This window comes from Leishmania mexicana, chromosome 20 (genome assembly GCF_000234665.1).
Source record: "Leishmania mexicana MHOM/GT/2001/U1103 complete genome, chromosome 20".
In the NCBI taxonomy this organism is placed as follows: domain Eukaryota; phylum Euglenozoa; class Kinetoplastea; order Trypanosomatida; family Trypanosomatidae; genus Leishmania; species Leishmania mexicana.
In genome coordinates, this window is record NC_018324.1 from 1,784,056 (window position 1) to 1,810,574 (window position 26,519).

General features: G+C 57.6%; 5 protein-coding genes across 5 annotated transcripts; all 5 read left to right on the forward strand.

Annotated features, from left to right (window-relative positions):
- Positions 1 to 735: 735 nt before the first annotated feature.
- On the forward strand, positions 736 to 975 carry LMXM_36_4675 (putative cytochrome b5 1; the record flags this gene model as incomplete). The annotated part of the gene is made up of 1 exon (XM_003874777.1): positions 736 to 975. One exon carries the CDS (start codon positions 736 to 738, stop codon positions 973 to 975), a length of 240 nt encoding a protein of 79 aa, XP_003874826.1.
- Positions 976 to 4,642: 3,667 nt separating this feature from the next.
- On the forward strand, positions 4,643 to 10,135 carry LMXM_36_4680 (conserved hypothetical protein; the record flags this gene model as incomplete). Its single annotated transcript, XM_003874778.1, has 1 exon — positions 4,643 to 10,135. The coding sequence occupies one exon, from the start codon at positions 4,643 to 4,645 to the stop codon at positions 10,133 to 10,135; it is 5,493 nt and encodes a 1,830-aa protein (XP_003874827.1).
- Positions 10,136 to 11,937: 1,802 nt separating this feature from the next.
- Positions 11,938 to 14,889, forward strand: LMXM_36_4690 (conserved hypothetical protein; the record flags this gene model as incomplete). The annotated part of the gene is made up of 1 exon (XM_003874779.1): positions 11,938 to 14,889. One exon carries the CDS (start codon positions 11,938 to 11,940, stop codon positions 14,887 to 14,889), a length of 2,952 nt encoding a protein of 983 aa, XP_003874828.1.
- A 1,460-nt stretch (positions 14,890 to 16,349) lies between these two features.
- LMXM_36_4710 (conserved hypothetical protein) lies at positions 16,350 to 18,533 on the forward strand (the record flags this gene model as incomplete). Its single annotated transcript, XM_003874780.1, has 1 exon — positions 16,350 to 18,533. The coding sequence occupies one exon, from the start codon at positions 16,350 to 16,352 to the stop codon at positions 18,531 to 18,533; it is 2,184 nt and encodes a 727-aa protein (XP_003874829.1).
- A 2,419-nt stretch (positions 18,534 to 20,952) lies between these two features.
- Positions 20,953 to 25,320, forward strand: LMXM_36_4720 (methionine synthase reductase, mitochondrial precursor-like protein; the record flags this gene model as incomplete). The annotated part of the gene is made up of 1 exon (XM_003874781.1): positions 20,953 to 25,320. The coding sequence occupies one exon, from the start codon at positions 20,953 to 20,955 to the stop codon at positions 25,318 to 25,320; it is 4,368 nt and encodes a 1,455-aa protein (XP_003874830.1).
- Positions 25,321 to 26,519: the final 1,199 nt, after the last annotated feature.

Consider the following 26,519-nt stretch of genomic DNA (forward strand, 5'->3'; position numbering starts at 1 on the left):
GTGGCTTTCGTTTCATTGTTTGCTTCTTTGTGGTATCGCAAGAGCACGGGGGACATCTTGCCAGCTAAAACCGATGAGGCTTCTTGTGTCTGTTAAGGCCAGGTGAGCACGTCGAGGTGCTCCAGCCTCCAAAACGAAAGGGAAGGCGAAAATGTGTAATCGCCATAAAAGTGTTACTGAAGCACCAGAGCACGTGCGTGCATGTTCGCCGAATGCGTGTAGTCAGACATTGACGTGTGGGCGCCGGTAACCAAAGAAGAAAGCTAATATATATTTTTTTCTCTTCAGACAGTCGACTACTCCTGACGCTTTCCTTTCATGGGAGCGGTTCAGCTGCGTCTCTGTTTTCCCGAATCGACCCACACACACACACACTCACCTGTGTGATCCGGCACTTGCCATCTCCATCCTTCCTTTTCATTTCGTCTCTCCTTCGACTTTCGACTCTCTCCTCGGCAGCAGTCTCATACGTCTTGGAAAGTGCTCCTCCCCCCGACGTCGGGTAGTCGGTCCCTACACCTCGGCTCTTTTCTCCTCTTCGACCCTGCTCCCGCTCCCGCTCCCCCCCCCACCTTTCGGGATCGGCCTCGCTGTTGCTCCGTTATTGTAAACGTTGTAAGGCACCAAGCGCAGTGTAAGGGTAACATCCCTTTTACATTTGTTCTACGGGCATATACGTGTATATGTCGCGGAGAACCTCACCGAAAAGCCTGTTCTCTCCATTAGCGTGCAGCCATGAAAGAGTACACACGTGAGGAAGTAGCGATGCATTGCACGGCGCAGGACTGCTGGGTCATCGTGGATGGGCATGTTTATCACTTGGACACCGAGTTTGTCACGACGCTACACCCTGGTGGGCTGATCATCTTGGAGTCGGCCGGCAAGGACGGGTCGGTGATGTTTCATGAGCACCACAATCCAGAGCGGGTGAGACCCATTCTGGAGGAGTACTGCATTGGTAAACTGAAGAAGTAACGCGGCTGCGTTTTTTTTTTTCGAGCACGGCGAACACTCACGTTGTCGCGATGGTGCATTTGGCTGGCGGACTCGCAAGAGTGGATGGGAGTACTTGCATGTCTGTCGTCGAAAGAGCGTCTACATTCCTTCTGCGGTGGTGATGGAGCTGGCGCATGTTTCCCAAAAAGAGTTTCTTCCTTGCTGTCGTGCGTATTTGTTTCCTTCTCCCGTCCACACAGTGTATGTTTGCCCGCTCTTGTACTGCTCTTGCGGTCTCTTGGACAGCGCGAAGGCGGAGCTTTTTGCGACGAGAAAACACAGGGCGAAGGCGACTCGCGTCCGGTTAGCTGGCGGGGTCGCTCTTCAAAGAGGTTCTGTTTTTTTTTCCGTACACCATTGGAGTCCCCTAAACGAGGGGTGCGCGCACTTGCTGCTATGTGAATCGGTGTCCGACTCCTGCCTGAACGATTCCTGAAAAAGAGCCGCACGTGCGCGCCCTATCATGTTTTTGACCACTCCTCCACACCTTTTTTTTTACATCCATCGACAATCTGGCACGTACACGGGCACACGTCATTTTCTTCTCATTCCTTGGCTGCACCTCCCTCTCTCCTCTCCTGCCACGGCGACTACTGCTCGCTTTTTGCACGCACATACACATCGGCATCCAAACTCACGCACGTATGGGCACACGTTGGACACACACGCCATATTTCACCTCCTTTAGAGCGCATTTCTTTTTTTTGCTTTGTGTGCTTTCGTCTGCACGCCAACTGTTTGTTGTAAGCGTGCACAAAGTCTCGTCCCCCTTTCCATTTTCCTCTCCGTACACAAACACACACACTCACATTCACAGACTCACTCACAGACACAAGCGGCGTTCCATTTTTACTCCTCCCTGGGCGAGGGAGTGCCGGAGACGAGAAATAGGCGACACCGCAGATCGGAACAGACTCGAGGGGACGCTCGATCGACATAGTTGTGGTGCCTGTGCAAGAGGTGCTGTGGCGCGTTTCGCTGTGCTCACACAGCAAGGAGTGCACTCCCAGACGAGATTTACACACGAACCTGTGTGCGCTCGCTTGCGCTCAACTCGCTAACGTGCGTGTTTACGCTGCGGCTCTCTCTGCTTGCGAACCCGTGCCATTGATCCATCTCATCACAGAGATATACATAGCGAGGTGAGTGGTCTCTTTGGAGGGCGGACGCCTACGCCCGCCAATCGGCGTCTGCCCCTCTTCGATTTCCTCTGCTTGCACACTACCCCTTCCCCTTCTTCCTCTTCCACAGCCAGTCAGCGCGCCGTGGCTGCCCTCCCACAGAGTTTTCGTTTCAGTTCTGATCACGGGTTTTCTTCAACGCCTTCTCTTTTCTCCATTTTCACGGGACATCCAGAGGGAACGAAAAACAGCGATATCAGACGCAACCGCCGAACTGCATGTATTGATACACCTTGCGATGCTGTTGTCGCTGCTTTCCACTGCGGCTTCCTGCTTTCCCGGTCAACGTCTCAGTTCCCCTCGTGGTTTCTTCCCACTTTCGTGGGCGCATTAAAATCAACACCCAGTTATCTAGCCCCCCCCCCCCTTTTACATCTTCGCCTGGTGAGACGGGGGAGGTTGGAGGGAAGGGTCGACCAGAACTCCTGTGAGGACACAGCACAAACCGCTGCACAGTAACTTTCTACCAACTTGCGTCATTTCGGCGGGGGGTGCAGGCGGCACGATCGCGCACACCCTGCTTATGTGATTATCTGACTATTCCTATGCTGCTGCTGACAAGCCCTATTCTCTATAGTGTTCTCCTCCTCTCGTTTCCCGCCCCTCTTCTCTCTTGCACTGGCAAAGGAACGGAAGTGCTCATACGTATTTACTTCCTCCCCGTTTCGAATCGCGTGGGTCTGTGTGTTTTCGTCTGTATATTTTGGGCGCTGCATCGGCAATATATCTATATACATTTGTTTACATTTTCCGTTTGCGAGGCAACGGCGTACGGCTCAAGAAGGGGGTGGAGGTGGCGGTGCGTCTTCTCTTTTTACCTCTTCTCATTCTCTCCTCTTGAGCCTGTGTGTGTGGGTGCGTGTGTATGTATGTATGTATGCATGTGCTCTTGTGGCAAAGTATACACAGACCCACACGCACACACGCGCAGGAATATAAAAACGAAACCAAGCGTAGCGGCGTAACATCGACGCAAGGCAACGAGGGGTCCGAGGCAACAGACGAAGACACACGGCCGCATCTACATCAGTACCCCACCTCCTCCCTCCCTGAAACAAAAGAACATTTGAAAGCTCAAAGCACGTGTTCGCGGCTGTGCACTTGTGTGTGTGTGGGTAGGTGTGTTTACGTGAGTGTGCGCTCTGGTAGCAAACCTTTCTCCTAGAGTTTGCACACAAACCACGCAGCTGCTGTCCGACTCGCCATCTCCCTCCTCTCTCAGCTCTCTCAGTCACGTGGGGCTCGGTCGTTCAGCTGTTTTGCCCCTTGTTTTTCGTGACGGAGTCGCAGATCACGCGTGTTTTTTTATTTATCTTCTTCCATTCTTTCACTGTTTGTGCCTCTCTCTCTCTCTGTTTTTCTTCTTTGTTTCTGTGCTTTACTTGGCGTGGCGCCCGCCGCTCGCCCAGCAGTTTTTTTTTTCACTTTTCTTTTTGTGTTTTGCCCCTCTTGCTTCTCTGTGTCACTCTTCCCACCGCCTTCCCCTGCCTCCCGGTCTCCTCTTTCTGCCTTTTGGTGTAAGTACCCGTGCTGTTTTTTTTCCTGTTTTGTTTTAACCTTTTCTGCGCCATTTTTTTATTATTATTTGAAACAGGACCACCTCTGTTGTGTGGGGCTGCGTTGGCACACGAAAAGTATATCTTGACTGTCTTCGTTTTTTTCTTTGTTTTGTGTGTGTGTATCTTTGCGCCCTCATGTGTGTGCTCTCTTTACCTTTTCTTTATTCTTGTTTTGCTTTGCCTCCTTCTTTCTTGTCGCTGTTGTCACTCGTGTGTGTGTGTGGGGGGTGGTCGATTATGGTATTACCCCGCCCGATTACGCTTCGTCCCTGCTTTTCCGACCGCCCTGTCCTGTCCCCTCTTCGGTGTCGTTGCGCTGTGCTAAGTCTCTCTCTCTTCTGTTTTCTGGTTGCTTGCTCCCTCCTGACTCACGCTCGCCATCAATTGTGTTGGTGTCCGTTTCTGTGTCTTCTACTGTGTTCCTGCGCTCTGCGCTCCTTCGAGAAACCCTTCTACCGTAGGCGTGGTCAGCTCGCACTCGGACATATTAGCTATCCGCGCTTTAGGACTTCGACAACTTCATTACGTCACACTTTGTTTCTCGTTTTCCGTCTCCGTTGGGCACTCTAACGTTTTCTCTCAGACCTTGCATCTCGCGATTCTGGCAGTGTGTCTGCGTGGCATAACGCTGGTGGTGAGGTGACTAGTTAAGGACAGAGTAAAGGACGTGACGAAACAACCTCGTGCGCACTGGAAAGCACACAGCACTTGAAAGACTCAGGCAGAAAGTATTTTGCCTAGGTGGAGAGCAAGCTTTCGCAGCGCAGACGCGCGGCCGTGCTGGTTCACATACGACGTTGTGTGTGTGTGTGTTTTCGGTGCTGCGGGTGGTGTCACCGTGTTCTTTGTTAGTGTTCACGATTGTAAGTCGAACCAGTAAGTCGAAGTACGCGGAGTGAGACGATCATGAGGCGCGCGCATCGGCATTCCAGCGGACATGGAATGGGCGGCGTCATGAGCAGCATCAGCGCGACAGTCGTCTCGGCAGTAGATTTAGGCGACGCGGAGGCACAAAAAGTATCGAGCGCGGATCACAGTGGCGGCAACGACACGAGCAACTGCAACGATGCGGGGAAGCAAGTGACGGTGCTAGAGCGTTTGTGGAGACCAGTGGAGTGCGTCCTTACGGACATCTGCTACACAATTGAGGATCGTTTCATTATTCCACAGATCATCACTGCGGTGCCGGCGCTCATCGAGGAAGAGTTTACCGATCGGCAGGGTTTTTTAATGCTTGTGGGATATTTCATCTCGATCTTAACCCTCATGGTGTTTGCCGCGTACTCCCGCCGCCTGAGCAACCTGATGAGTGGGGCGTCGCCTGTGATGGGTGAGATTATGTTCTGCGTGTCGCACCTCTCCCAAGTGACTCAAGAGCAACTAGGTTGGAGTCTGTTCTCCAGTGGTTTCCTGTCACCTAGCACCTTTGAGTGGACAGCGACGGAGGGCGGCGTCAGCGGCGGTGTGGCGATATTAAGCGGGGCAGGCAGTCAAGGCTCCAGGCGGCAGATGCTCGGGGCCAATGGCGGTGGCGGATTGGGCGCCAATGGCGCATCAGCTGGTGGGTCGCAGGGTTCGATTGGGGTGGGGGGTGGCAGTGCCGGGGGCATCGCGGGCTGTCCGTACACGGGTGGGAACCTGGTGCGGTACTTGTTGGGGCGCAAGTCGAACAACATGATTCGCCAAGAATTGTTGCGATCTTACCTGTACTCCAGCTTTTACTCGCCGTCGGCGTTCTTGGTGGAGCAGACGGTGTGGTTTGTCGTATTGGCGGCGACGATGGATTTGGTCTCCATGCAGCGGCTGGCCGTGGCAGCCTTCTTCGCAAACGTTGTGGGGTGGCTGCCGGTGTACTCTGTGAAGCCGTTGACAGGGCTGGGGGTGACTCTGGTGGTGGTGTTCATGTATTGGATTCCGTCGTCGGAGGTGGATGACGTTCTTCTCTCCGTCACATTTTTGCACCGCCCCATGCACCGCGTGTTGTCGGCCTACTGCGCCTCCCTCTGCATCACTCTCTTGTTTGCCGAGACGCTCCTGCTGGATGACGTGCGACGGGTGGTTGTTCATGCTGTCTTTACGCTGCCGCAGCGGCTGCTACGCGTTGGCGGACATCACCCGGTCGTTACAAAGGTCGTGCATGGGTGCATGTGGCTGCGGTGCGAGTACTTTTATTTTGTCGACTTTTACTTTTTCTTGGGGATGATGTGCTGGTTGTCACTCGTCTTGATGGAGACGGCGGCGGGCATCTCGGTTTTCGGCACTGCGGCATTGTTAATTGCGGTTCCGTGGCTGGTCGGCAGCGGGTGGAGGGAGACGCCGAAGCAGGCGTTCAAGGACACGATTATTTATATTGTTTTTTACGTGGTGGTGGCGCTTCTGCTTGCCCACGTCGTGCCGTGGAGCGGGCTGGCGTTCCTGTCTAACGCCGTGCAGTCAGGTACAGTGCTGTATCTCATGGCGGCGCGCTGCGAGTACAAGCAGCCCGGCGGGAGCGCGTACGTTCTACTCTGGATGGCAATGATGTGCGTCTACCTGTACGTGAAAGCTGGGACGATGCGCGGGACAACGGGTTCGTTGACGTGGGACCTGTACGACTCGAACCCTCGCGCCAACTTTGTGAAGGCGGCGTACGCTGTGTGGTGCGGCAAGCCGGAGATGGAAAGCGGGGCGCTCAGCCTGCTTCGCATTGCGTGTGTCACTTTCTGGCAGCTTCTCTCCAAAGGTTTGAGCGAGGACGGCATTCAACTGCTGCACTTCAACGTAGCCGTCCTCGGGTCGATGCTATTGTTTTCCACCACAATGCGCGCCGTTGTCGTGGAGGGAGTACGCTTCTCGAGCCCTGGACCAGCGGTATGGACCTCAGCGGAGGCCACAAACACACCCGCCGCGGCATCGGCAGCTTCCACCGTGTCACCGTTGCCGACGAGCACGACCGCTGCTTCGACGAAAGGCGATCACAACGGTGGCGCTGCCGAAGCCTTTACAGGGCGTCAGTACTGCTTCCGTGGTGTATTAAACGGTTCCCACTGTAGTGCGCCGACGTCCTCGTCATGTGCGAAAAGCCGAGTCGTACCACATGTTGGCGGTGCAAAGGCTTCGTCTTCGTCGACTGCAAGCACCATGAGACGTTCATGGCAGGCGCCAACTCAGGCTTCGGTCGCCGTGATTGACGCCTGCGTCAGTGGCAACAGCAGTGATGGCGTAGCAGCACCAGGGGAGGGGAGATCGGAAAAGGCTGTGACAGAGGCACTTGTGGGGATGGAAAAGGAGATCGAGGAGGCAAAGGAGCCCGCCAGAGAAGTGGGATCGGTAGCACAAGCAGCAGACGAGCAGCCGGCCTCGCCAACACCTCCCACCGCCACAAGTCTCTCGTCGGTTGAAGATGAGGGGACGCCTGTTGCATTAGAGGAAGAGACGGAGATGCCAGCGACGCTGCAAAGTTCGACGTCGAGTGCAAGTGTGTCGAAGCGCGAGGACAATCAGAAGGAGCAGCGATCACAGCCATCTACAGCGTCGTTGACTCAGATCCCGACATCGGTAGACTCGGTGGACGAGACTGTGAGGGAGGAGGATGAGAGGACGCCTCCTCAGCCGGTCAGTGATCCCGATGGCAAGAAAACGGAGGCGGCGGCACTCGTGTCTCCAAGGGACGAGAGCGACATCGACCAGGATGCGTCGCGAAGCGCATACCTTGAGGAGATTGTCAACTGCAATGCCACATCTTTCACCTCAACAATGTGTCGCTCCGACATGAGCTCCGCCACACTATCCAGCTTCCACTACGATCAAGCCGCATTGCTCACGAGCCGCAGCTCGACGGCTGCAGAGACACCGCTGGAACCTCGTCGCGAACGGCAGGAGCGGGAACACGAAAAGGATCGGCGACACGAACGAGAGCGCGTCAAGACGCCGGCATCCACGGGCACCGGTGCCTCGACTACGCCGTTTCCGGCGATAAAGGCGGAACAGGAGGGCGGTCATCCGCCGCCGCCGCCGCAGCAGCAACTGCCTCAGCAGCGGGCATCCAAGCCGTCAGGGGGGAGGAAGAAGTCGACAGACACCGAGACACCGACCGCTGCGTCCTCGGTGCCCGCCCTTCCACTCCCGCGCTCCCGTGCAGAGAACCTAAAGAAGGGTGCGGAGGCTCCGATGAGGCCCCTGGTGAGCAGCCGCCAGACGCCTGTGACAGAGAGTAAGGAGGTGCTGCGGGTGAAGAACTCAGTAGCGGCCGCTACCATGCCAGCAGCTTCTGCCGCCAAAGCAGCAAGTTTAACAGAATCAACGGCATCAACCGGTGCTAACTCGGCTGCTGCGGGGGTCGGGGTGGGGGCCACGAAGGACAAGGGCAAGGCGGCTAGAGACAATGGCGAAGGCAAGAAAGCGGACGGCAAGGCGAAGGTGGCTGCCGACAAGAACAGCACGAACAGCAAAGCTGCGACTGAATCATCTTCAGGAGACGTAAAAGCGGCGGAGCCGGCTGTCGCTAACGGGCCGGTTCCGTTCCCGCTGCCAGAGCTGCGCCACGAGCACGCGTCAGCGGCCGAGGCTTCAGCCACCGCAACCGCGAAGGCACTGACCGCCGCAGCCAAAGCTGCAGCTGGAGACGCGGCAGGTGGTGAAAAGCGAGGCGGCAACAAAGCCGCCCCATTCGCCGTGCCGGACAAGGGGGGTGCGGCAACTGCAAAGAAAGCCGCCGCCGCCGCAACATCAACCCAGATCTCGGCCTCAGGACCAGCATCCACGGCGTCGTCGTCACAGCCTGTCGCGATGGCATCGGCAGCGCCGTCATTGCCCTTACCGCGCTCAGTAAAGGCAGCTGAAACTGACGGCACGGCACGGGCTGCTCGGATATCACCGACAAGCGGCGAGCAGCCCCATGAGGTGCCGTTACAGCAGGCCTGGCGCGATGTGTCATGGGGAAGCGCAGTTTCACAGGTGACACTAGCTGCCAAGACGGATGGGTCTGGCCCAGTGTCGGCGAGTGGGCCGAAGCAGGACGTCAAGAGTAAACCCTCGGCAGCGACTGCTGCCGATGAGGCCGAAGATTCGGATGTCAGCTACGATCTCGACCGTGTACTGAACTTCCTCAGACTAAAAATAAACTACGCAGCCGGTGTGGACGATGGTGATGACGATGACCAAAGCAGCTCGACGGTGTCAAATGCTGACTGCCGGCAGAACCCTACGTCCTTTCTGCACTCGGACTCACTGGAGCACTCGACAGCGACACCGAAGCGGCCGCTGTCGAATGGGACCGAGGTGAAGTGCGGCGTATCTGCAGCAGGTGACTTGGGAGTTGATGCGAACGTGTCTCACTTGGTGCCTCAGCGGACTGACGAGGCTGGTGCTGCGCAGGAGTCATATGCGCTAGCGCAACCCTCAGGGAACGAGTCATTGACGAGCACTCCGCAGCGCGTCTCCCAGGCGATACAATCAGCATCCGAGTGGACGACCACGAGTAGAAGTGGCTTCGGTGACTGCAGAGTGGACTCCTTCGCCTGTACAAACCACAACAGCGCCAACTCCAGCGGCAACTGCGCTCTACACGGCCGCAGATCGTCCGGCTTTCACGTCTTCTCCACTCACCCGAACGCGGCAGTGGCTACGACGGCCGCCGGGAGCTCCTTGTCCCCGCACCCGCGGCCGGTGCATATGAGTGTGGCGTCGCATGCCAGCGAACTGCTTCCCTCTGAGATGGTGGAGAGCGGCGTGGAATTGTCGGCAGCTACGCGGCACATGGACTTTAACGCTGCCAGCTCCTCGTTGGGACACTACCAGCTGGCGCAGATGGTTGCGCCGCCTTCGCCGCCGTTGGAGTCTCGGCAGTCGTCTTCCTCGCACGTGCCATTCAGCGTCTCTACCAACAACCCCGGCGGATCACAGATGTCGTCGATGTCGAGCATCGGACGGGCCAACTCCGACACTGCAGACGATCGGAGCTCGGTGCTCCCTCGCATGCGAGTCGCGCCAAATGGCCGCATGTCGATGAGTGACCAGATGGCAACGCAGAAGACGCAACAGAGCGTTTCTGTTGCTGACACGATGCAGCAGATGCAGTTTGCTGCGCCGAGCATGCAGCAGACGATGATGATGATGATGTGCGCACCGGATGGACAGATGGCCTTGTACCCGATGGTGTACAACCAGCCGGTGTACATGACGGACGCGAACGGGATGATGCAACCGGCACAGAGTGTCAAAATCACTTCACAGCCGCCGGCACAGCAGCAGCAGCAACAGATTGTATACGCTGCTGCTGCACCGTCGCCAGGGCAGGCCGTAGATGTTGCCTACCACATCGCACCTGACGGTTCGTACATGATGACAGCGATGCCTCAGATGCCGCAGCAGATGATGAGCCGGTATCAGCAGCAACAAGAACCGTATCAGTGGTTTTGACTTGGCCAGCGGAAGCTGGAGAGTCATGTCGAGCGTGCCCTCTGCGCAGGCATGCGAGCGTGCGATGTCTTCACGTTGTAGGGCACGAGGGAGCATTTCGTGGCGTCTGATAGTTGTTTTTCTCCACACTAACGTGCATGTGTGTGTGTGTGTTTGTGTCTGCAAGTTCTTGTGTAGAATCGATAGCGACGACGCGCAAACTTGCTTTTTCTTTTCTCGCTGTGGACGGTCTCGGCGTTTGACTCCCCATCTCGCTGAACTCAGCACAGGACAAACACGGAGGGCTCGTATTTCCGCCCTCCCTTCCACCCCATTCACCATTGCCAAAAGCGGTGTATAGTAGCGTTCTACCCGTCGCTTCCAGTAACTTCAATGCCACGGGGTACTGCTGGAGCACTAAAGAGAAGACGCCGCGTAAACGGTATGGATTTTTTGTTTTCTGCATGCTTGGGTCTACGGGAGTTTTTCCTTTTCGCGCGTATGCGCAGAGGGCTCACCTAGCGGTGGCGAGCGTGAAACCACAGAGGAAACACAGAAATGTGGAGGAAGGTACCAGTGTGAGGATGATCTCTGAGGTGTCCCCCCCCCTCGTTGTGCGTCGCTGATCATCCAGTCTTCTGTTTCCAGTAGGGGACAACACAAGCAAGCCTACACACCGACTCCGAAGGAATTTTTTTCATTAAAAAAACAAGGAAAGCTTCACACCGCCACATCGTACGTTGCTATCCTCTTCCCGCGAGTACTCTCGTTGTGTGTCGCCTTGTTTATTTTTTCTTATCTTCCCTACCTTAGCATCGCCAGCAGCGAACGTACAGCACAGGTTTTCTGGGTGGAACTTCTCCAGACATTGCATCTGAATCTTCTTATGCTGCGGGTTGGTGCACCGCGTCGCACTTGACGGTGTCCATGCGGCACCAACCTGTTAGCAAGGCCAGAAATAGGAAAAAAAGATAACAGAGACTTCTCTCGGACACGCGAGACAGAGGCGCCGTGTTCGCTGCCATCTGCGAGTAAAAAGAGCACACCGCACTCTCTACCGCTATCTCACACAAAGACAGCTTCTCTGTTTACGCTGAAGGAGACAGCGGAAAAGCAAAGACGGTTGACGACTGCGGTGCAGGAGTACTTTTCTAACGCAGAAATGTTGCGGGTTTTGTGCGGCTCGTGTTTTCTCTCCATTCCCTTCCTTGTGACCCTCTCGCACGTCTTCTCTCTCCCCCCACACACAAACACACCGCACTTCCATCCGCTGTGCATTCAGCGAGCACAGTCCTGCAACCCTGCCCGTTGGAGAGCGCTGGCATAGCGCCGCCTCTCGTCTCCTTCTCCCATCTTCAAACGTCGTTCTGGTTTACTGCTCTTCCTCTCAGGCGTTTTGGCTCTGTCGGTGCGCGCCACACACCATTTCATCCAACAGTCACCTCTGTCCCGCTTCTTTTTTATTATTTCCCGTGCACCAGAGAGGCAAGAGAGAGGAGCGTTTGTGTGTGTGTGTGTGCATGTGAAGGTATGCTTGCATGCATGTCTGTGAGTATGTATACACCTACATATCTCACCCTGTTTCACGTGCACTCCATTTGCCGGTGTTGACGACCTCCCCCTCTTCCTTCACAGATACATACACACACACGCGCGTACGTCTAGACAGGCACACAGCACCTCTCAGTCCTTCGCGGGCATCTTCATTAGCTCTTCTCCCCCTTCTCTCCATGCGCGCCGGCTGACAATAAGTTGCGGTGCAGAATTTTTTACGCCCATTCCTCCGTTCCCCTCTTTTCGCCCCTCGCCCTCAACGCGCCGCAATGAACATCCACATATCCGGGAATCTGAGGAAACCGACCGTGATCTTTATCGCCGGGTGGCCCGACACCTGTGATGTCTTCCGCGACAACATCATGGCCACTTTGGCCACGGACTACCGTATTGTTGGAGTGACGTTGCCCGGATTTGACGACGAGCATCCATTTCTGGAGGAGCTGCGCAAGCGAGACGACGCGGCGAGGCTGAGACAGCTAGGGAAATTGCGGTGCGCGGCAACGGGGTCCACGTGGGCGAGCACACTTTCGCCAATGCGATTGCTCACCTCCGCCGACGCTGCCCCGCGACCGAACGACAGCAGCAGCAGGAGCGGCGGGGCATGCGCGAGCACACCGCTGCAAGTATTCGGTCTTTCCTTTCGCTGCGCCGCTTTAGAGCCCTTCCGCACTTCCTGGAAGGGTCATAGCTTCCAAGATCTCGTGACGCTACTCGAAATTGCGGTGGACACAGCCATGGAAACATGTAATTACTACCCATCTGTACGGTCGCCCATCTCCTCGGAGGTGCAGGCGAGCGCAAGACGCAGCGGCGGCGGCGAAACGGAGACATCAGAACCCGCCACCGATGCGTTTGCGGCGCATCAGTTGCCACCCACATACACTCGACCAGTGCTAATCGCGCATGACTGGGGATGCCTGCTGGCCTACGAGCTTCTCCTTGCCAGGCCAAGATTCTTCTCCCGCATCGTCGCCCTCGATGTCGGCGCGTACTGTTTTGAGAGCGACGCTGCTCACGTTGAGCGCATGTGCGTGTTGGTATCCGGGCAGGGCAAGGGCAAGCCAAATGACATGGCCCGCAGCCCTTTTGCAGCAGCTGAGAGTCAGTCCGCATTCAAACAGGAGAAGGCTGCCAATTTATCCGCCTCGGGGCGGGAGGCGGACGCTCTCGCTCAGACTACAGCCACCTGTGATTCAAACTTGGCTCAACAGGGACGAAGGGTACCGGTAGCTGACGCTGTACCGGCCCTCACGCTACTTCAACGACAGAGTAGCTCTCTCCTGGACGGCCCGCCGACCCTGTCAACGCTGCCGCAGATGCGCAGCGGTCCCTCCACTCCAGGGACGAAGCGCTCTCTCGCTTCGCAGTATGCCATCCGCCGGCGCAGGGGCGCCGCGCTACCGCAGGGTGCTGAGACGCGCAAAACGCTTTTCATTGTCCTCTACCAGTTTTTTTTGATCGCCTGTGAGCTGTTCGTGCCCCATCGCCTGGGGCGCTGGCTGGTGGGGTGGTTTGCGAATGTCTCCGGGAGACCCTCCTACTCGTACGACCCACAGATGGTGGCCACGCCGCCGATGGAGCTGCTGAACCACACCCTCAACGCACAGTTCTTTGCGCAACACCCCTTCGCTCTGGAAAACCGGGGCGCCCTGCAGCTGCCCATGCTACTGCAGACGGAGGAGCCCAAAGTCTCTCCATCATCCTCTTCAGCGGCAGCAGCAGCTACGGTGGAGGCGGGCTACGGCACGGACAGGGGGCCTGCGCAGCCAACGACCGCCGGTTGGAAGATCATGCTCATCCCATATTTGGAGAAGTTATCCGTGACAGCTTTCCGTGGCAGCGGAACGCCTGGGAATCAGGGTCTGATGCAGTCGAGCGGACGACGCCTGTCAGAACGTGGGGTCGGCGAGACTTTTGAAGGAAACTGCGGCACCGTTCGCAAGTCCAGGCATTCTGGGCGGGCACAGCGGCACTGGTTCTACGGCAACTCCTCCACAGACAGCTGCGCAGGCGCTGATGGGATGGGCGACACTTCGGAGGGTGACGATGGTGCTGGCAGAAGCGGTGCCACGTTTGACAAGAAGAACCCGACAGACGGCGCGCACGTCGTCTTCTCATCGTACGCAAAGGGTGCCGACATGGTGTTCGATGAGTGGAACTCACTCGCCACCGACACGCGCGACATCGTCGATATGGGTCCCAGCGGTCTCGGCAGCAGCGGCGAACTTGACCCGTATGCTCCCGTCAACGGCATCGCTGCACCGGTGTGGGTCACCGAGGATCCACTCACACTCACAGGCGCGCAGAGCTTCAGGGAGACGTACAGGGCAACAAGGGTTAACAGCAAGGATGCCAGTTTCTTGATGGCTGCCGACGGCACCTTTGCTAGCGACGGCGGTCGCGCTGACGTCTTTGGCGTCTCTTCCAACACTGGTACAAGGCAAATGCACATGGCAAAGCGGCGCCTCTTCTACCAGGCCGTCGTCTTTCCACCGTTGAATAACGGGGCTACCGGGTCGTCGTCGACGTCTTTTTACGGCGACCTCGACGATGGCGACTCAGGTCGCAGCTCTGTCGGGTCACGCTCGACGGTGCTGTGCCGATTACGCAAGTCGAACCGCACCTCTTCACTGCGTCCTCTTGTGCTGGTGCACGCGTCGCCATGGAACTCGTGGATCTACCTCCGGTTCTGGTTGGGGACGTTGGTGCTGCGCCTCGTAGCACTGGTGTCGTGGCTCCTCGGCGAAAAGCAGTCCACGCAACCGTCGTCTGTGCCGGGCGACGGCACGGCAGCCTCCAGTGCCGCGGGCGCTCCGAGCAAGGCGTCATCGAATGTCATGACCACAGCGATGACAACAATATATCGTCGACTGCCTGCTACGCCCTCACTCGCGGCAGATGTTTCCACTCTGCCGGGGAACGGCGACGTCGTCTTGCAGCCAAAGAGCCATGCGCCGCTGGTAACGCAGCGCTACTTTGTGCCGCTGCCAATTCCCATTCTCTTCATGTACGGCGGCGAGAAGCGCGTTATGTTTCACGCCGACCACTGGTGCTCGTACATACGCCAATATCAGCGGCCCCGTGACGGGATCTCCGATGTGGTCGAGGTGCAGGGTGGCGGCCACTGGTTCTTCGCTGAAAAAAAGTATCAAAAGAAAGTGGCTGATCGCATCGCTGAATTCCTCGTGGCAGAGCCAACGACGCCGTATGAAGTCTGACGCGACGTGCATGGACGTTGCCACGCGCCTGGGCAGAATCCGCTACACGGTCACGGTCCGATCGCTTCCTTGTGTATGTGTGCGTATTTCTTCGCTTGCGACTGCGGTGATCTATCTTGGTCATGTCTCTGCGTATTTACGTGTGTTTTCGTGGAGGCTTACCTCTTCCTTTTGCACGCGAACGCGCGCTCACGTGTACGTCCTCTTCGCCGACATAACCCCCTTTGTGAACTGCTCTTCCCAGAGCATGTGTGTTTATGTATCTCCATCTCGGCACGCTGCGTGTCAAGTGGGCGACGTTGTCTTCATGCTTTTGTTTTGAGGGGCTCATGCTCACCCCGGTAACGCCCACCACCTCAGCGCGTGGTATCAGTGCCGACTACCCACGCTATCTGGAAAAGCCACGAGGCTGCCGACTGCCCCTGGGTACAGCTGGCGGATGCTTCGTGTTGGTGCGCCAGGCCCAGAGCCGCTCTGCGCGGAGGCGACTTGCTGCCATCATGGTATGCTTGTACCAGCACACTAGGAAGCGTGTCGAGGACTGGGTACGTATTGGAGAACAAGAGGCACGCCGATCGGCTCCACAGCGCATGCCTGCGAAGCGTACGGCACCTCCGACGTCCCGGGCGGGTGGGCTGTGGGGAGGCGCGCCGCCGGCGGGTGGACGAGAGAGGGAGGGGGAGGCCAGAGAGAGAGCTGGTTGGACGCGTGGCCCGATTCGATGGCAGGGCAGGGTGGGCGCGTCCCAGACGACCTGGATGTCGCCGTGGTGCGGCAGCGGCGGTGGAGCAGCTGTGGTTGCGTAGACGCGTATATGGATTCTCGTGTTCGTGGTGGAATACGGACACGTTGAAGAGAATCGAGGAAGTTTGAGATGTGGTGGTGGTGGGAGAGGGAGCTGCCTGCAGCGGGGACGTTTCCAGGTGGGTAGCGCAGCGAATCGTTTTAACTTTTTTGTTGAGAGTCTGCTTATCATCCACGGTTCTGTGGCTGCTCGCCTTTTAACGCACATCTATCAAGGGTGCGGAAAGATTATAGAAGAGAACGGTGTTGTCCTTCATGAATGGCAGGGTAGCAATGCTTCATACCACGAGAGGTGATCTTCGAATGGTGGAAAACGTCGATGAATAACAAAAGGACTGGAGTGGTGTGTTGACGCGAGCCGCCGAAGGCACAAGCTTCTCGAGCGGTATCTAGGGTAAGCAGGCTGGGCGGGTTTCTACATCCCCCCTCCCGACATGATCTCAAGCGCCCCCCCCCCCTCGATGCAGTCTCACTGTTTTGGTGTCTGTAATTCGTTGCTTGGCACGGTGGTGTCCTTATGAGGGTTTGGAGGAGGTTTTCGGTGCGGACAGACAGCTAACGTGCCGCCTTCATGGAAGGGTCTGGTAGACTGACCTCATCATGTTCTTCCCTTTTTTCTTCCGACACTCTGTTAGACTTAGCAACTCCAGCAGGCGATGGAACTCGACAATCTCAAGGAAGATGTCCTCATGGGGGACACGAACGAGGTCACGGTACCGGCAGCGATCGTAGCCTCGGCCCCGGTGCTCGATATTGGCTTCCATCCAAGGCTGCCAATCATGGCGACTGGCCTCGTCACCGGTGAGGTGGAAATCTACAAGCGTAAAAGCGTCGATGAAATGGTGAAGATACCCTTGCAAAACGATTTCTCATCATGGATCTTCTCCGGGCAGTACCGCGAGGACGAAGTGGTGATGAACTACCACCACCAAAATATGCTGATGCACCCCTCCGGCAGCGTCTCGTCGATGGAGTTCACCGACGATGGCAACTACCTCGTTAGCGCCAGTGGTGACCGCACGATATCAGTGATGGATTGTGTCTCACTCCGCCTTGTCATCCACATTCCGTCTGAGGAGGTGCGGGTCCGCACGGCGGGCAAGAAGAAGCTGAACTCCATGAGCAAAAAGAACGATCCGAGTGCGAAGAGCGGAAAGGCGACAGGGAAGAAAGCAGCGGCCACGGGGCGCAGTAGCAGTATTGGCTCAATGGTGCCGGTGAATCCGCACAAATACGGCATCTCCTCTCTCAACGTCTGCGACGAAAATCTGATAGCAACAGGAGACGACGACGGGCTTATTGCGGTGTGGGACATGCGCGAGCGAAGGCCTGTCCATGTGTACCACGAGCACGGCGACTACGTGTCGCAGCTGTGCTACTTCACAGACGCCCAAGAACTCGTTTCCAGCAGCGGCGACACCTGTCTCGGTGCCTACGACATGCGCGCCGGGAAAGTTCGTGACTTTAGTGTGCGCCGAAAAGACGAGCTAAACTGCTTTGCCTTCATCAACAGCAGTGGCGTCAGCAACGCGACTTTCATCCCAAGTATTGTGTGCGGTACACCTCATGGCGGGCTGCCGCTATGGAAGTATGGCTCGTGGGCTCGTCCGTACGACGTGATGGACCGCCACCCTGCAGAGTGCGAGGCCATCATATCTTTTCACGGTGAGAACACCTCCTTCAACCACAACCTCATCCTGACCGGCGCGTGTGATGGACTGGTGCGGGTGCTGCAGATGTACCCGGTGCGGCGCAATCTCTGCCAGCTGAGCGCACGCGACTACACCTACTCTCACGCGAGCGTTCTCGGGATCCAGAGCAGTAGCGGTGGGCACCAGCAACAAGGCAACTACGTGGTGCGTCGCGCGCGTGGGCAGGAGGCGATCAGCCGAATGCGCGTGTCACACGACGCGAACCTGCTCGCCGTCAGCGGCTCGGACAACATTATTGACTTTGTCGATATCGCTTTCATGAACGACGAGGCAGAACTCGATCAACTCCGCGGTCGCGCAGAGCAGCGCCATCTGCGCACCCTGCGCGATCTCGACCGCGAGTTGGAAGAAGAAGAGAAGCGCGAACGCCGTCTCGTGGAAGGCTCTGGAGCCGACAGTGAGAACGAGAAAAACGACTTTGACGAAGCGAGCAGCGACTCGTCCAGCAGCGGCGCTTCATCTCAGTCAATCGAGGATAGCGACACCGATGTCGAGACGGAGGTCGACGTGCAGGCGAAGCTGGCTTGGCGCGAGGCTCTGCAACAGAAGTTTGCAAAGATCGGCATTGCGCAAAAGAAGCGCACCCATTCCGACAGCAGCAGCGACGATGATGACGACGATGGCGCTCCAGCAGCGAATAAGAAGACCTCAGAGAAAGCGCTGCAGAGGTCTGACGTTAGAGGGCCGAAAACAGCGAAGTCCAGGGATCGTGTCGTCGCATCCGTACGGTCGCCCTCTTCAGACACCGCTGCACCTCTGCCAAAAAAGGTCTCCAGACACGTGGACAGTGGTATGGCAGGCACCGGCACGGCATGCACTCAGAAGGCGCTCAAAAAGAAGAGGCAGGCCCTCGTCGAGACTTCCGCGTCGTCGGCAACTATGGAAGCCCCTGACACCGCCAACGTGAACCCTACCTCCGTGGCGGCGTCTTCTGTTGAAGCGGTGGCGTCGATGGACTCGATGGAGGTGTACCGGACGGAGCGGCAAAAGAAGCGCGAACGCGCCGCGGCGGCCCGCTGGCTGAAGGAGGAGCGCCGGAAGAAGATCAACTTTACATATGAGAAGCGCCGCAGACGCGTGGGTGGCTTTTTCGGCGACATGGCGAGCAGAGACGACGACAGCGATTAAAGAAACGTCACAGACGGACGAAGAGAGAGGAGACAGGGTGGGCGGGTGAGTGGGAGGTGGCTCCGCTCCTCTTTTTCTTTTTTCGTTGTGTACGCACGTCTGTCTGAGCTGGTGGCAGTCGGTATCTTTTGGTACTAACCTGATAAGCGGTTAAGTCGTGGCCCAGGTGGGCTGCACCCCAGAAAAAAAATGCGTTTTTTTTCCCTCTTGAGCTTGTGCCATATGCCGTAGCACCACAAAAAGGTGCTAGACAGGGGAGCACGCGAATGACACACCTGGTGCGCTTGTACTCGTATTTCGACGGCAACTGCATCCTGGCGTTCAAGGACGAAAAACAGTACGCGGCACCGTCATGAAACCTAAAACGTTATGGGTGTCAAGTGTCGGAACATGACATCCTACCAGCGCACAACGAAGGAGCAAGACACCACTGTAAGTTCACTGAGTGGCCATGCGTAGCTGCGCCGTCTCACTGCAGTCCGTGTCTGTGCTGTTCCCATATTCGCCAAACACCAGCATCAGCACCGAAAAGGGCTTTACTCGCTTGCCTCTAGTGCTGTAGTGCCTCTCGTTTCGCCAGAGGAAGCTGGCTTGCATACATTCTGCTCTCGTGTATGTGCCGTGTCTGCTTTGGCCATATGCACTGCCACACACCGCTTCCTGTGCTTGGATGACCTAAGCGATCTCTGCTAAGGTTCTCTGCAAGCTGGTCGCGCGGGGTGCTCCTCGCATTGTAGCAAAAATCGTATCCATCAACCACCTATCTCGGTACCTCCCACTTGCACGATTCTTTATGGCTATCCTCTACGAAGTCAAGTGCGAAGCAGCGGTCCCTGTGGTGTCACTCACTTCGACACTCTTTCCCATGTAAAGTTTTTTTCGCGGAAGCTCTACTGTCGTTTTACCATGCCTCTTCTCCCCGCCTCCAAAGGAAAGGACGCCGCTACGGCGCCTAAAAAAAAGGTGCACCCGCCGGAGCCCTGCGGTTGCGGTGTTGACACCTATCGTGCACCCCCTAAAGGCAAGAAAACGCCCGCTGTTATCGTGCACCACCCCGCCTGTGTGTACCAGCGCACCACGTGCGACGCCTATCCCCATCTCCCGCGGTGCACGACGTGTCAGGAGCCGTGCAAGTTTTGCCTCGGCAAGAACCGCTGGTGCCCCCACTGCTACGAGAAGCAGTGCACGTTCCGTTACAAGCGTGTTGTCATTGGCGTCGAACCGATGACTGGCGCTGATGTGGGACCTGGAAAAGGTGAGCTGGCATTCTCCTTAGCCCGCCGTGGCACCTCGCGACGCCGAACTACGGTGCGCTTGGTGGACGGGAAGCGCAAGGCACCCAGTATGCAACGCAACGGCTCTGTGCAACGACGAGGCACAAACGTTGCGGCGAGCTGAACCTCGAAATAGCTGTGAACACATCCATTGAGTCGCGTTTTGTGTGTTTGTGGGGGGAGGCTAGAACGCGTCTCCCAGCGACCCCCAGATGGCGAGTGAGAAGGGGAAGACTTTATGTACATTAGTGTTTCAGATGCTTGGGGTGCTGTGTGCTGTCGACGCTGGCGTGCCGTGATGGGAGGGGGCATGCCCACTGATTGTTCTCGCCGTCTACCGCGTATGCGTGTTCGTGTTGTGCACACGAGAACACGGTTGTACTGACACCTCGCTGGTTTTGCACAGTTGGCTGTAGAACTTGTTCGTCCGATTACCTCGACGTTCTTGTCGAAATCACCACAGCTTCCATTCACGTCCTCGGGCGTTTTCTGTCTAGTGTGGTGCGCGCGTTGGCACACTTCGCCATGTCTTGAAACGATGCTCTCTCTTTCTCTATTTCCGTTGGTGATGATGGTCGCGTGCACCGAGGTCGCCATCAGTTCCACCAGAGGTGATGCCCCCCTTTTTTTTGCCAACGATGCAACGACACCCACCCTCAGTGGGGGGTGCGTGTGGGGTTGGAGTGGGTCTGCGCGTCTGCAGCGGCGCCCTCCTTGGCGACGTTTTCTGCCAGCTTGACGAATGTGCTGCACCCCCGGTCGTTCTCGGCTCCTCGTCTGGGAGCCGGACTTATCCTTTTCCTTTGCCTTATCGGGGTCTCTTCTTTTCGCATGTGCGCGGATGCCCCCCCCCCCCAAACACACACACACACATTTACGTACGCACGTACGTGACTGCATTCGCGCTGCACTCCCAAAAATGTAAATCACCCCCACCTCCAAGTATTCTTGGCGCAAAGATGCAGAAATCTGTAACATTGCACACTGCAGCACACACACACACACACACACACACACACACCGGAGCGCCGTAACCACCGAGCGGGCACGGCTGTGGATGAGAGCAGGGTCACATGGGCTGAGTATCTTCTTTTTGTCTCCAAAGCAGCAACTCCTCAGCACACCTATTTTTCTCGAAAAAAAATATGAGTGACGAGGCGGTGTTCATGGATACGGGGGAGCGGCTCTACGTCCTGTATGGTTCCGAGGCGGGCAACGCAGAGAGCATCGCGAAGCGTCTCCACCACGATGCGACAACCACCCACGGCTTACGCGATGCCGAGTGCATGACACTGAACCAGGCGGTAGCGATGAAACTCTTCGACGCGCAGCTCGCCAAAGACGCGTCCACGTCGCTATGCGTCGTTATCGTGTGTAGCACCACGGGTGATGGCGAGCCACCTCAAAACGCTGCCCGCTTTCGCCGATGGCTGCGCAACACCACCGGGACTCTTCACAACGTTCGCTACTGCCTTCTGGCCCTTGGCGACACAAACTACAACAACTTCTGCGCCCCTGGCATCTTTATGGACAACAAACTTAGAGACATGGGCGCCGTCTGCTGCTACCCGCGCGGTGAGGCTGATGACAGCGTTGGCTTGCATCTAGTCGTGAACCCGTGGCTAGAGGGTCTCTGGGCGGCGCTGAAGCAGAGCGGCACGGAGAGGACTGCAGCTTCGGGTCAGGAAACGCACAGTACGGGAGAGACCTGCATTGACATGTCTGTCGCGCAGGAGGCAGCCGTCCTCTACTCTAACGCTTCTCAGCTGTGTGTTGCCATCGCACTCTTCCTGCACGAGCGGATCACCGAGCTCGGCGGCGAGGCGGATTTGTACCCGATTCAATACTTCAACCCCAGCACCAGCCTCAGACGACCCCCAAAGGTGCTCCTCTTTGTCCTCGGCACAGAAGACGATGCGGACACGCTGTGCGAGCAGCGCAGGCGCTCTGCTGAGCAACTACCACCTCTTGGGCCTTTCACCGGTTGGATAGGGAGCAGTGGCCCCTGTGCCCCACCGCCCGCAGAGGCGGCGGAACTGCAGCGGTGGATGGCCGACCCTTCAATCCGCTTCTTCAACTCTTTGTTCGTCTCCCGGAAGCCTGACGGTGCAAGTAGAGCTGCCGCGCTCGACGCCGATCTGAAAGCCATAGCCATTAACTGTAAACTCGAGTTTCTTTGCCGTTGCCAGTTTTCCGGTGAGGTGCCGTCGGTCGCGGTTAGCGCAGATGACGTGTTCCTGTGGATGGAGAAGGTGTTGCATAACCTTCCAGGGGTGACAGCCGATGCGGAGTACATTCGTCGGACTATGGACGGCTCTTTCGACAATCGCGTCGGCGTGGCCTTCCGTGCTGCGCAGGCGCCAGAGTTACGCAATGGACGCGCCACAGAAAATGATGGTGTTGCCAGGAGCAGCGACGCGGGGCATGCGTCCTCCAAAAACGGTGCCTCTCACGACGCGGGCGCGTCGAGCAAGACGCACGAGGTAGTAGAGGACCTGCTCACCCCCATCGTCTTTCTCTACTCGGGCCACTCCTCTGTTGTGAAGCAGTGCGCCATGGACATCTTCAGCGGTGCCAGTCAGCATCACCTGCACTGTTCGATCAGCGAACTCAGCAACTTTCAACGGATGGGCTTCCCACGGCGTGCCACGTTTGTGTTCTTTGTCTCTGGTGTGGTGACAGAACCAATGGCGCGCGTGCTGAAGGTGCTACGCACGCTGCAGGGTCAGAAGAAGAATATCGAAGGTGTGAGCTTTGCCATTCTCGGCATTGACCAGACCTCCGAGAGTGGCCGGTTTAACGTCTGTGCGCTGGAGCTGGAGACGCTCCTGCTGAAGGTAAAGGCGAGCAAGATTCATTGCACAGGTTTGGCAGACTTGGACAGCAGCAGCCTCGTGCCCATCATTCAGTCGTGGGAGTCGAACCTCTGGGGTGCCATCGTGCACACCATGAAGAGTGCCGCCTACCTTGACATGGCATCTCCCAGCCTCCGGGTGCAGCGTACTGTGGTGCCGTTGGCCACCAGCGGTAGTTCAGTTGGCGCAGCTCTCTCCATTTCCGGCGCGTTGGTGGGCGAGTCTGTGCATCGCGATGGGGGCAGTGGTGGCGATGGTGGCGGTAACAGCCACATCGAACGCAGCGTATTTGAGGACTTTGTTGGCGCCAGCGCCACCCCGTCTCTGCTTCCTCTGCCTGGCGGCGTCGATCCGAGCAGGGGTGCTGGCCTGGCGGCATCGTCGCTGGTTGCGGTATCGGGGTCATCGCTGGCAGGCAACTGCAGCACTCCCACAACTGTTGCGGCCGGCGATACGCCGAGCTCTGAAAAGACGGACACCCCGGCCGCTGGCGGTGGCTTGGCCGACGCCATCTTGCCGTGGGACCCGACGCCGCTGAACAGGGAGAAGGCGCGCCACACCCCAGTCGTCTTTCTGTACGCGTCGGCTGGCATGTCGAAGGCGATCGCGATGCACGCGATGCGGAGTGCGGAGGAGAAGGGCTTTCCGACTGCCGTGCACCCTTTTGCGAGCTTTCAGCTTGTCGACTACCACGCCCACCCGAACGTGATCCTGTTCTGTGAAGCTGGCGCGGAGGGGCAGTCGAACGGCGGGCGCCGTTTCAGGAGGTTCCTGACGAATCCCTCGCACCGTCCGGACACGCTATCGTCTGTGCGATTTGCGGTGCTCGGCATCTGCGCCACACTGGCGAGCGTGGTTCATCCTGCCTTTCGTTGGGCAAGTTTGCTGCTACGACTGCAGGCGAATCGCATCTTTCCAGTCCTAATTGTGCCGTCCATGTCGCAGCTGCACTCGCTTGCAATGCCGTGGGTTGACTGTGTGCTGTCATCCCTGGCACTGCTCCCGTCTTCTGTGGTGGTACCTGCACCTCCCAGAGGCTCCGATGCGCCGGGTGCTGGTGTGCTGACCATTGGACCGGCCCGTGTGGGCCCCGCTGGTGCGCCGAGGACGCGCGATGACGGCCCCGATAACGACGCCGTGGAAGAGGCTGAGAATGCCAGTGAGGACGCGGAGCACTCCGTGTTGGCCGAGGTGGGCAACTGCAGCGCCGATGTCTCGACAGAGCAGGACTCGTGCACCGAGTCGTCGATGGAGAACAGGATTGCCTACCGCATTGACGGTGTCGTTCAGTCGTGGAAGCTGCTGACGTGCCCCACGGCTCGGCATCCTGTCGTCCAGCTGGATTTTTCAGTGACCGCGGGAACGCAGTGGGTACCAGGGCAGACGATCGCCGTCGTTCCATCCAACAGCACAGCGGAGGTGGAAGCGCTGCTGCGCCTCTTCCGCCTGGCGCGTGATGAGCCGTTTCTGCCACCTGCAAGCGCTGGCCCCGGAGCCTCCGTGTTCCCAACCTCCCCACTCTACGAGGTCGCGGATTTTCCGGTCAGTTGCGGGACCGTGCTCTTGCGGTACGTGGAGCTGCGCGTCACTGGCATTCACAAGCCGCTTTTCCAGTTGCTGGCGCATCACTGCACCTCTGAGGAAGCGAAGGCGGTGGTACAAACGATGTATGCGAAGCTCCTTGTCCACCGCACCCCGCGAGACCTGCGCGAGGTGCTTGAGGCCGTCGGCACCGCTGCCGACTCTCTGCCGCCGTTTCGCCACATTGTGGAAAACCTTTCCTTGCTGCAGCCACGCCAGTATTCTATCTGCAGCTCACACCGCGCCGACGCCACGACACTGTCCATCTGCTTCAAGGTGGCGGAGAAGGGGCTGTGCACGGGATGGATGTACGAGCAATGCCTCTCTGCCGCGGGTTTGCCGCTGGTGTCCGCCGCCAGCGCGGCTACCACGCACGCGGAAGGGAAAACAGCGCCCTCGGCTGTCCGGCAGCCGGTCCTTCCGAACACAGTAATCGCTGCCAAGGCACGTATCGTGATCCCTTTTGTCATCCGCGGCGCCTCGGTGTTTTGCATGCCGCGCGACGCGCTCGTTCCAATGATCCTCATCGCGTCCGGCACCGGCATCGCCCCGTTCCGCGCGTTCCTGCAAGAGCGCCAGGCCTGGCTAACGGAGCACCAGTTGCGGTCTGGCTGCACTTGTCCAAAAGGGAAGCTCTGCGGATGCCCTTGCGAGGAGGCGACGCAACACGGCGAGGCCCTGTGCGGCACGATCGACGTCTTCTTTGGTTGTCGGCGCCGTGGCGAGGATTACCTCTTCCGCGACGAGTTGTTGCACTGGGAGGACAGCGGCGTGGTTCATTCGCTGACCGTCGCCTTTTCCCGTGACACGAACGACGGCAGGCTCTGTGACGGCGGCTGCTACGTGCAGGACAAGATTCAGGAGTGTGGTGTGACCCTCATGAACCTGATCCTGCAGCGGAACGCATGCGTTTTTGTCTGTGGCGACGCCGATGGCATGGCGAAGGAGGTGCACAGAAAGCTCCGCGAGCTCATCCAGGAACACCTCTCGCTCTCCGACGCCGCGGCTGCCACGTATCTTGAGCGCATGAGCAAAGATGGGAGGTACCTCCGTGACGTCTGGTCGACGGGTGTCTGAGAGCGAGCTCATGCACGCTGCGGACAGTTCATCATACGAAACGGCGTCGAAACAGGAAGTCGCTCTCCTCTCTTTTTTCATTGCGCACTTTTTTCCGCCTCTTCATCCTTCCCCCTCCCCTGCACATGACGGTAACGTGAACGTGGGTTGCGGTGCGCCGCGTCGTGTCTCCTCTGCTTCCACTTTTCTGTTCATTGGTCTTTCGAGATGTGGTAGCCGACCGGTGCGCTAAACGTCTTTTGAGAGCACTTCGGTTTGTCCGAGTCCTCACCTCTGCGTGTTGACGGCCCTCTGTGCGCGTTTCCGTGGTGACGCGTGCAAGACAGTCGACTCATGCGGAGCACAGGTGACTCTCTCCCCCCTCCTTCCCCACCGAAAAACAAAATGGTAACAAAAATGAAGCACAGCTCGTCGGTACTCGTGCATGGCTCACATTTCGCCACTTGCGCACACCCCCGGTGGTGCCATGTGGTTCTGCTTCTCGAGAGGTGCTTGTCCAGCGCACCGGTCTTGTACACCGCCTTTTCATACCCCAGTGCGCAGGACAACGTTTTCTTGCACCACGCCCCGTGATTCACTCCATTAGCAACGAAGGCAGACAGGCTGCCGACGTTTCTCCCACGGTGTTCGCTGTCGCCGCTTTCTTTCAAGTTTGGTGTCGTCACGGTTGCAGGTTCTAGGTCTCACTTCCTCTGCCATTTCTCTGTTTGTCTTCCGCCCCTCCCCCTGAATCTATGCTGTCGCGCCGACGTCGCTCATGCACCGATCTCGCTCTCAGGGTTACGACGCACGCATTAGTATTGTTGTTTGCTTGTGAGGCGCATCGCCGCATCTGAAGCAAAGCTGACTTTGGAAGCAGGGCAACGACTCGGCACCACACCCTCACACACACAGAGAGAGAGAGACGGCTTTCAGTTTTACTTGACGGTATGTGCCCCCTTTGCCCCCTCCTCCTCCTTCTCCGTCTCTCTCTCCCATTCTCTACAGAGGTGCGGTGCGGCGTCACACATGCAAAGCGGGCGCAGGCGTCTCTCTGACGACAGCACATAGTTACTGAAAACACAATCCCCGCCCCCCTTTCCTTCTTATCAACAAAAAGAAAAACGACCTCCTCCGTAGCGGAGCGCTCGCCGTGCGCGCTGTCGAGGTCCTGCCAACGCAAAGATTTTTCTGTTCTCCTTTGCGTGAGTTCACTTAGC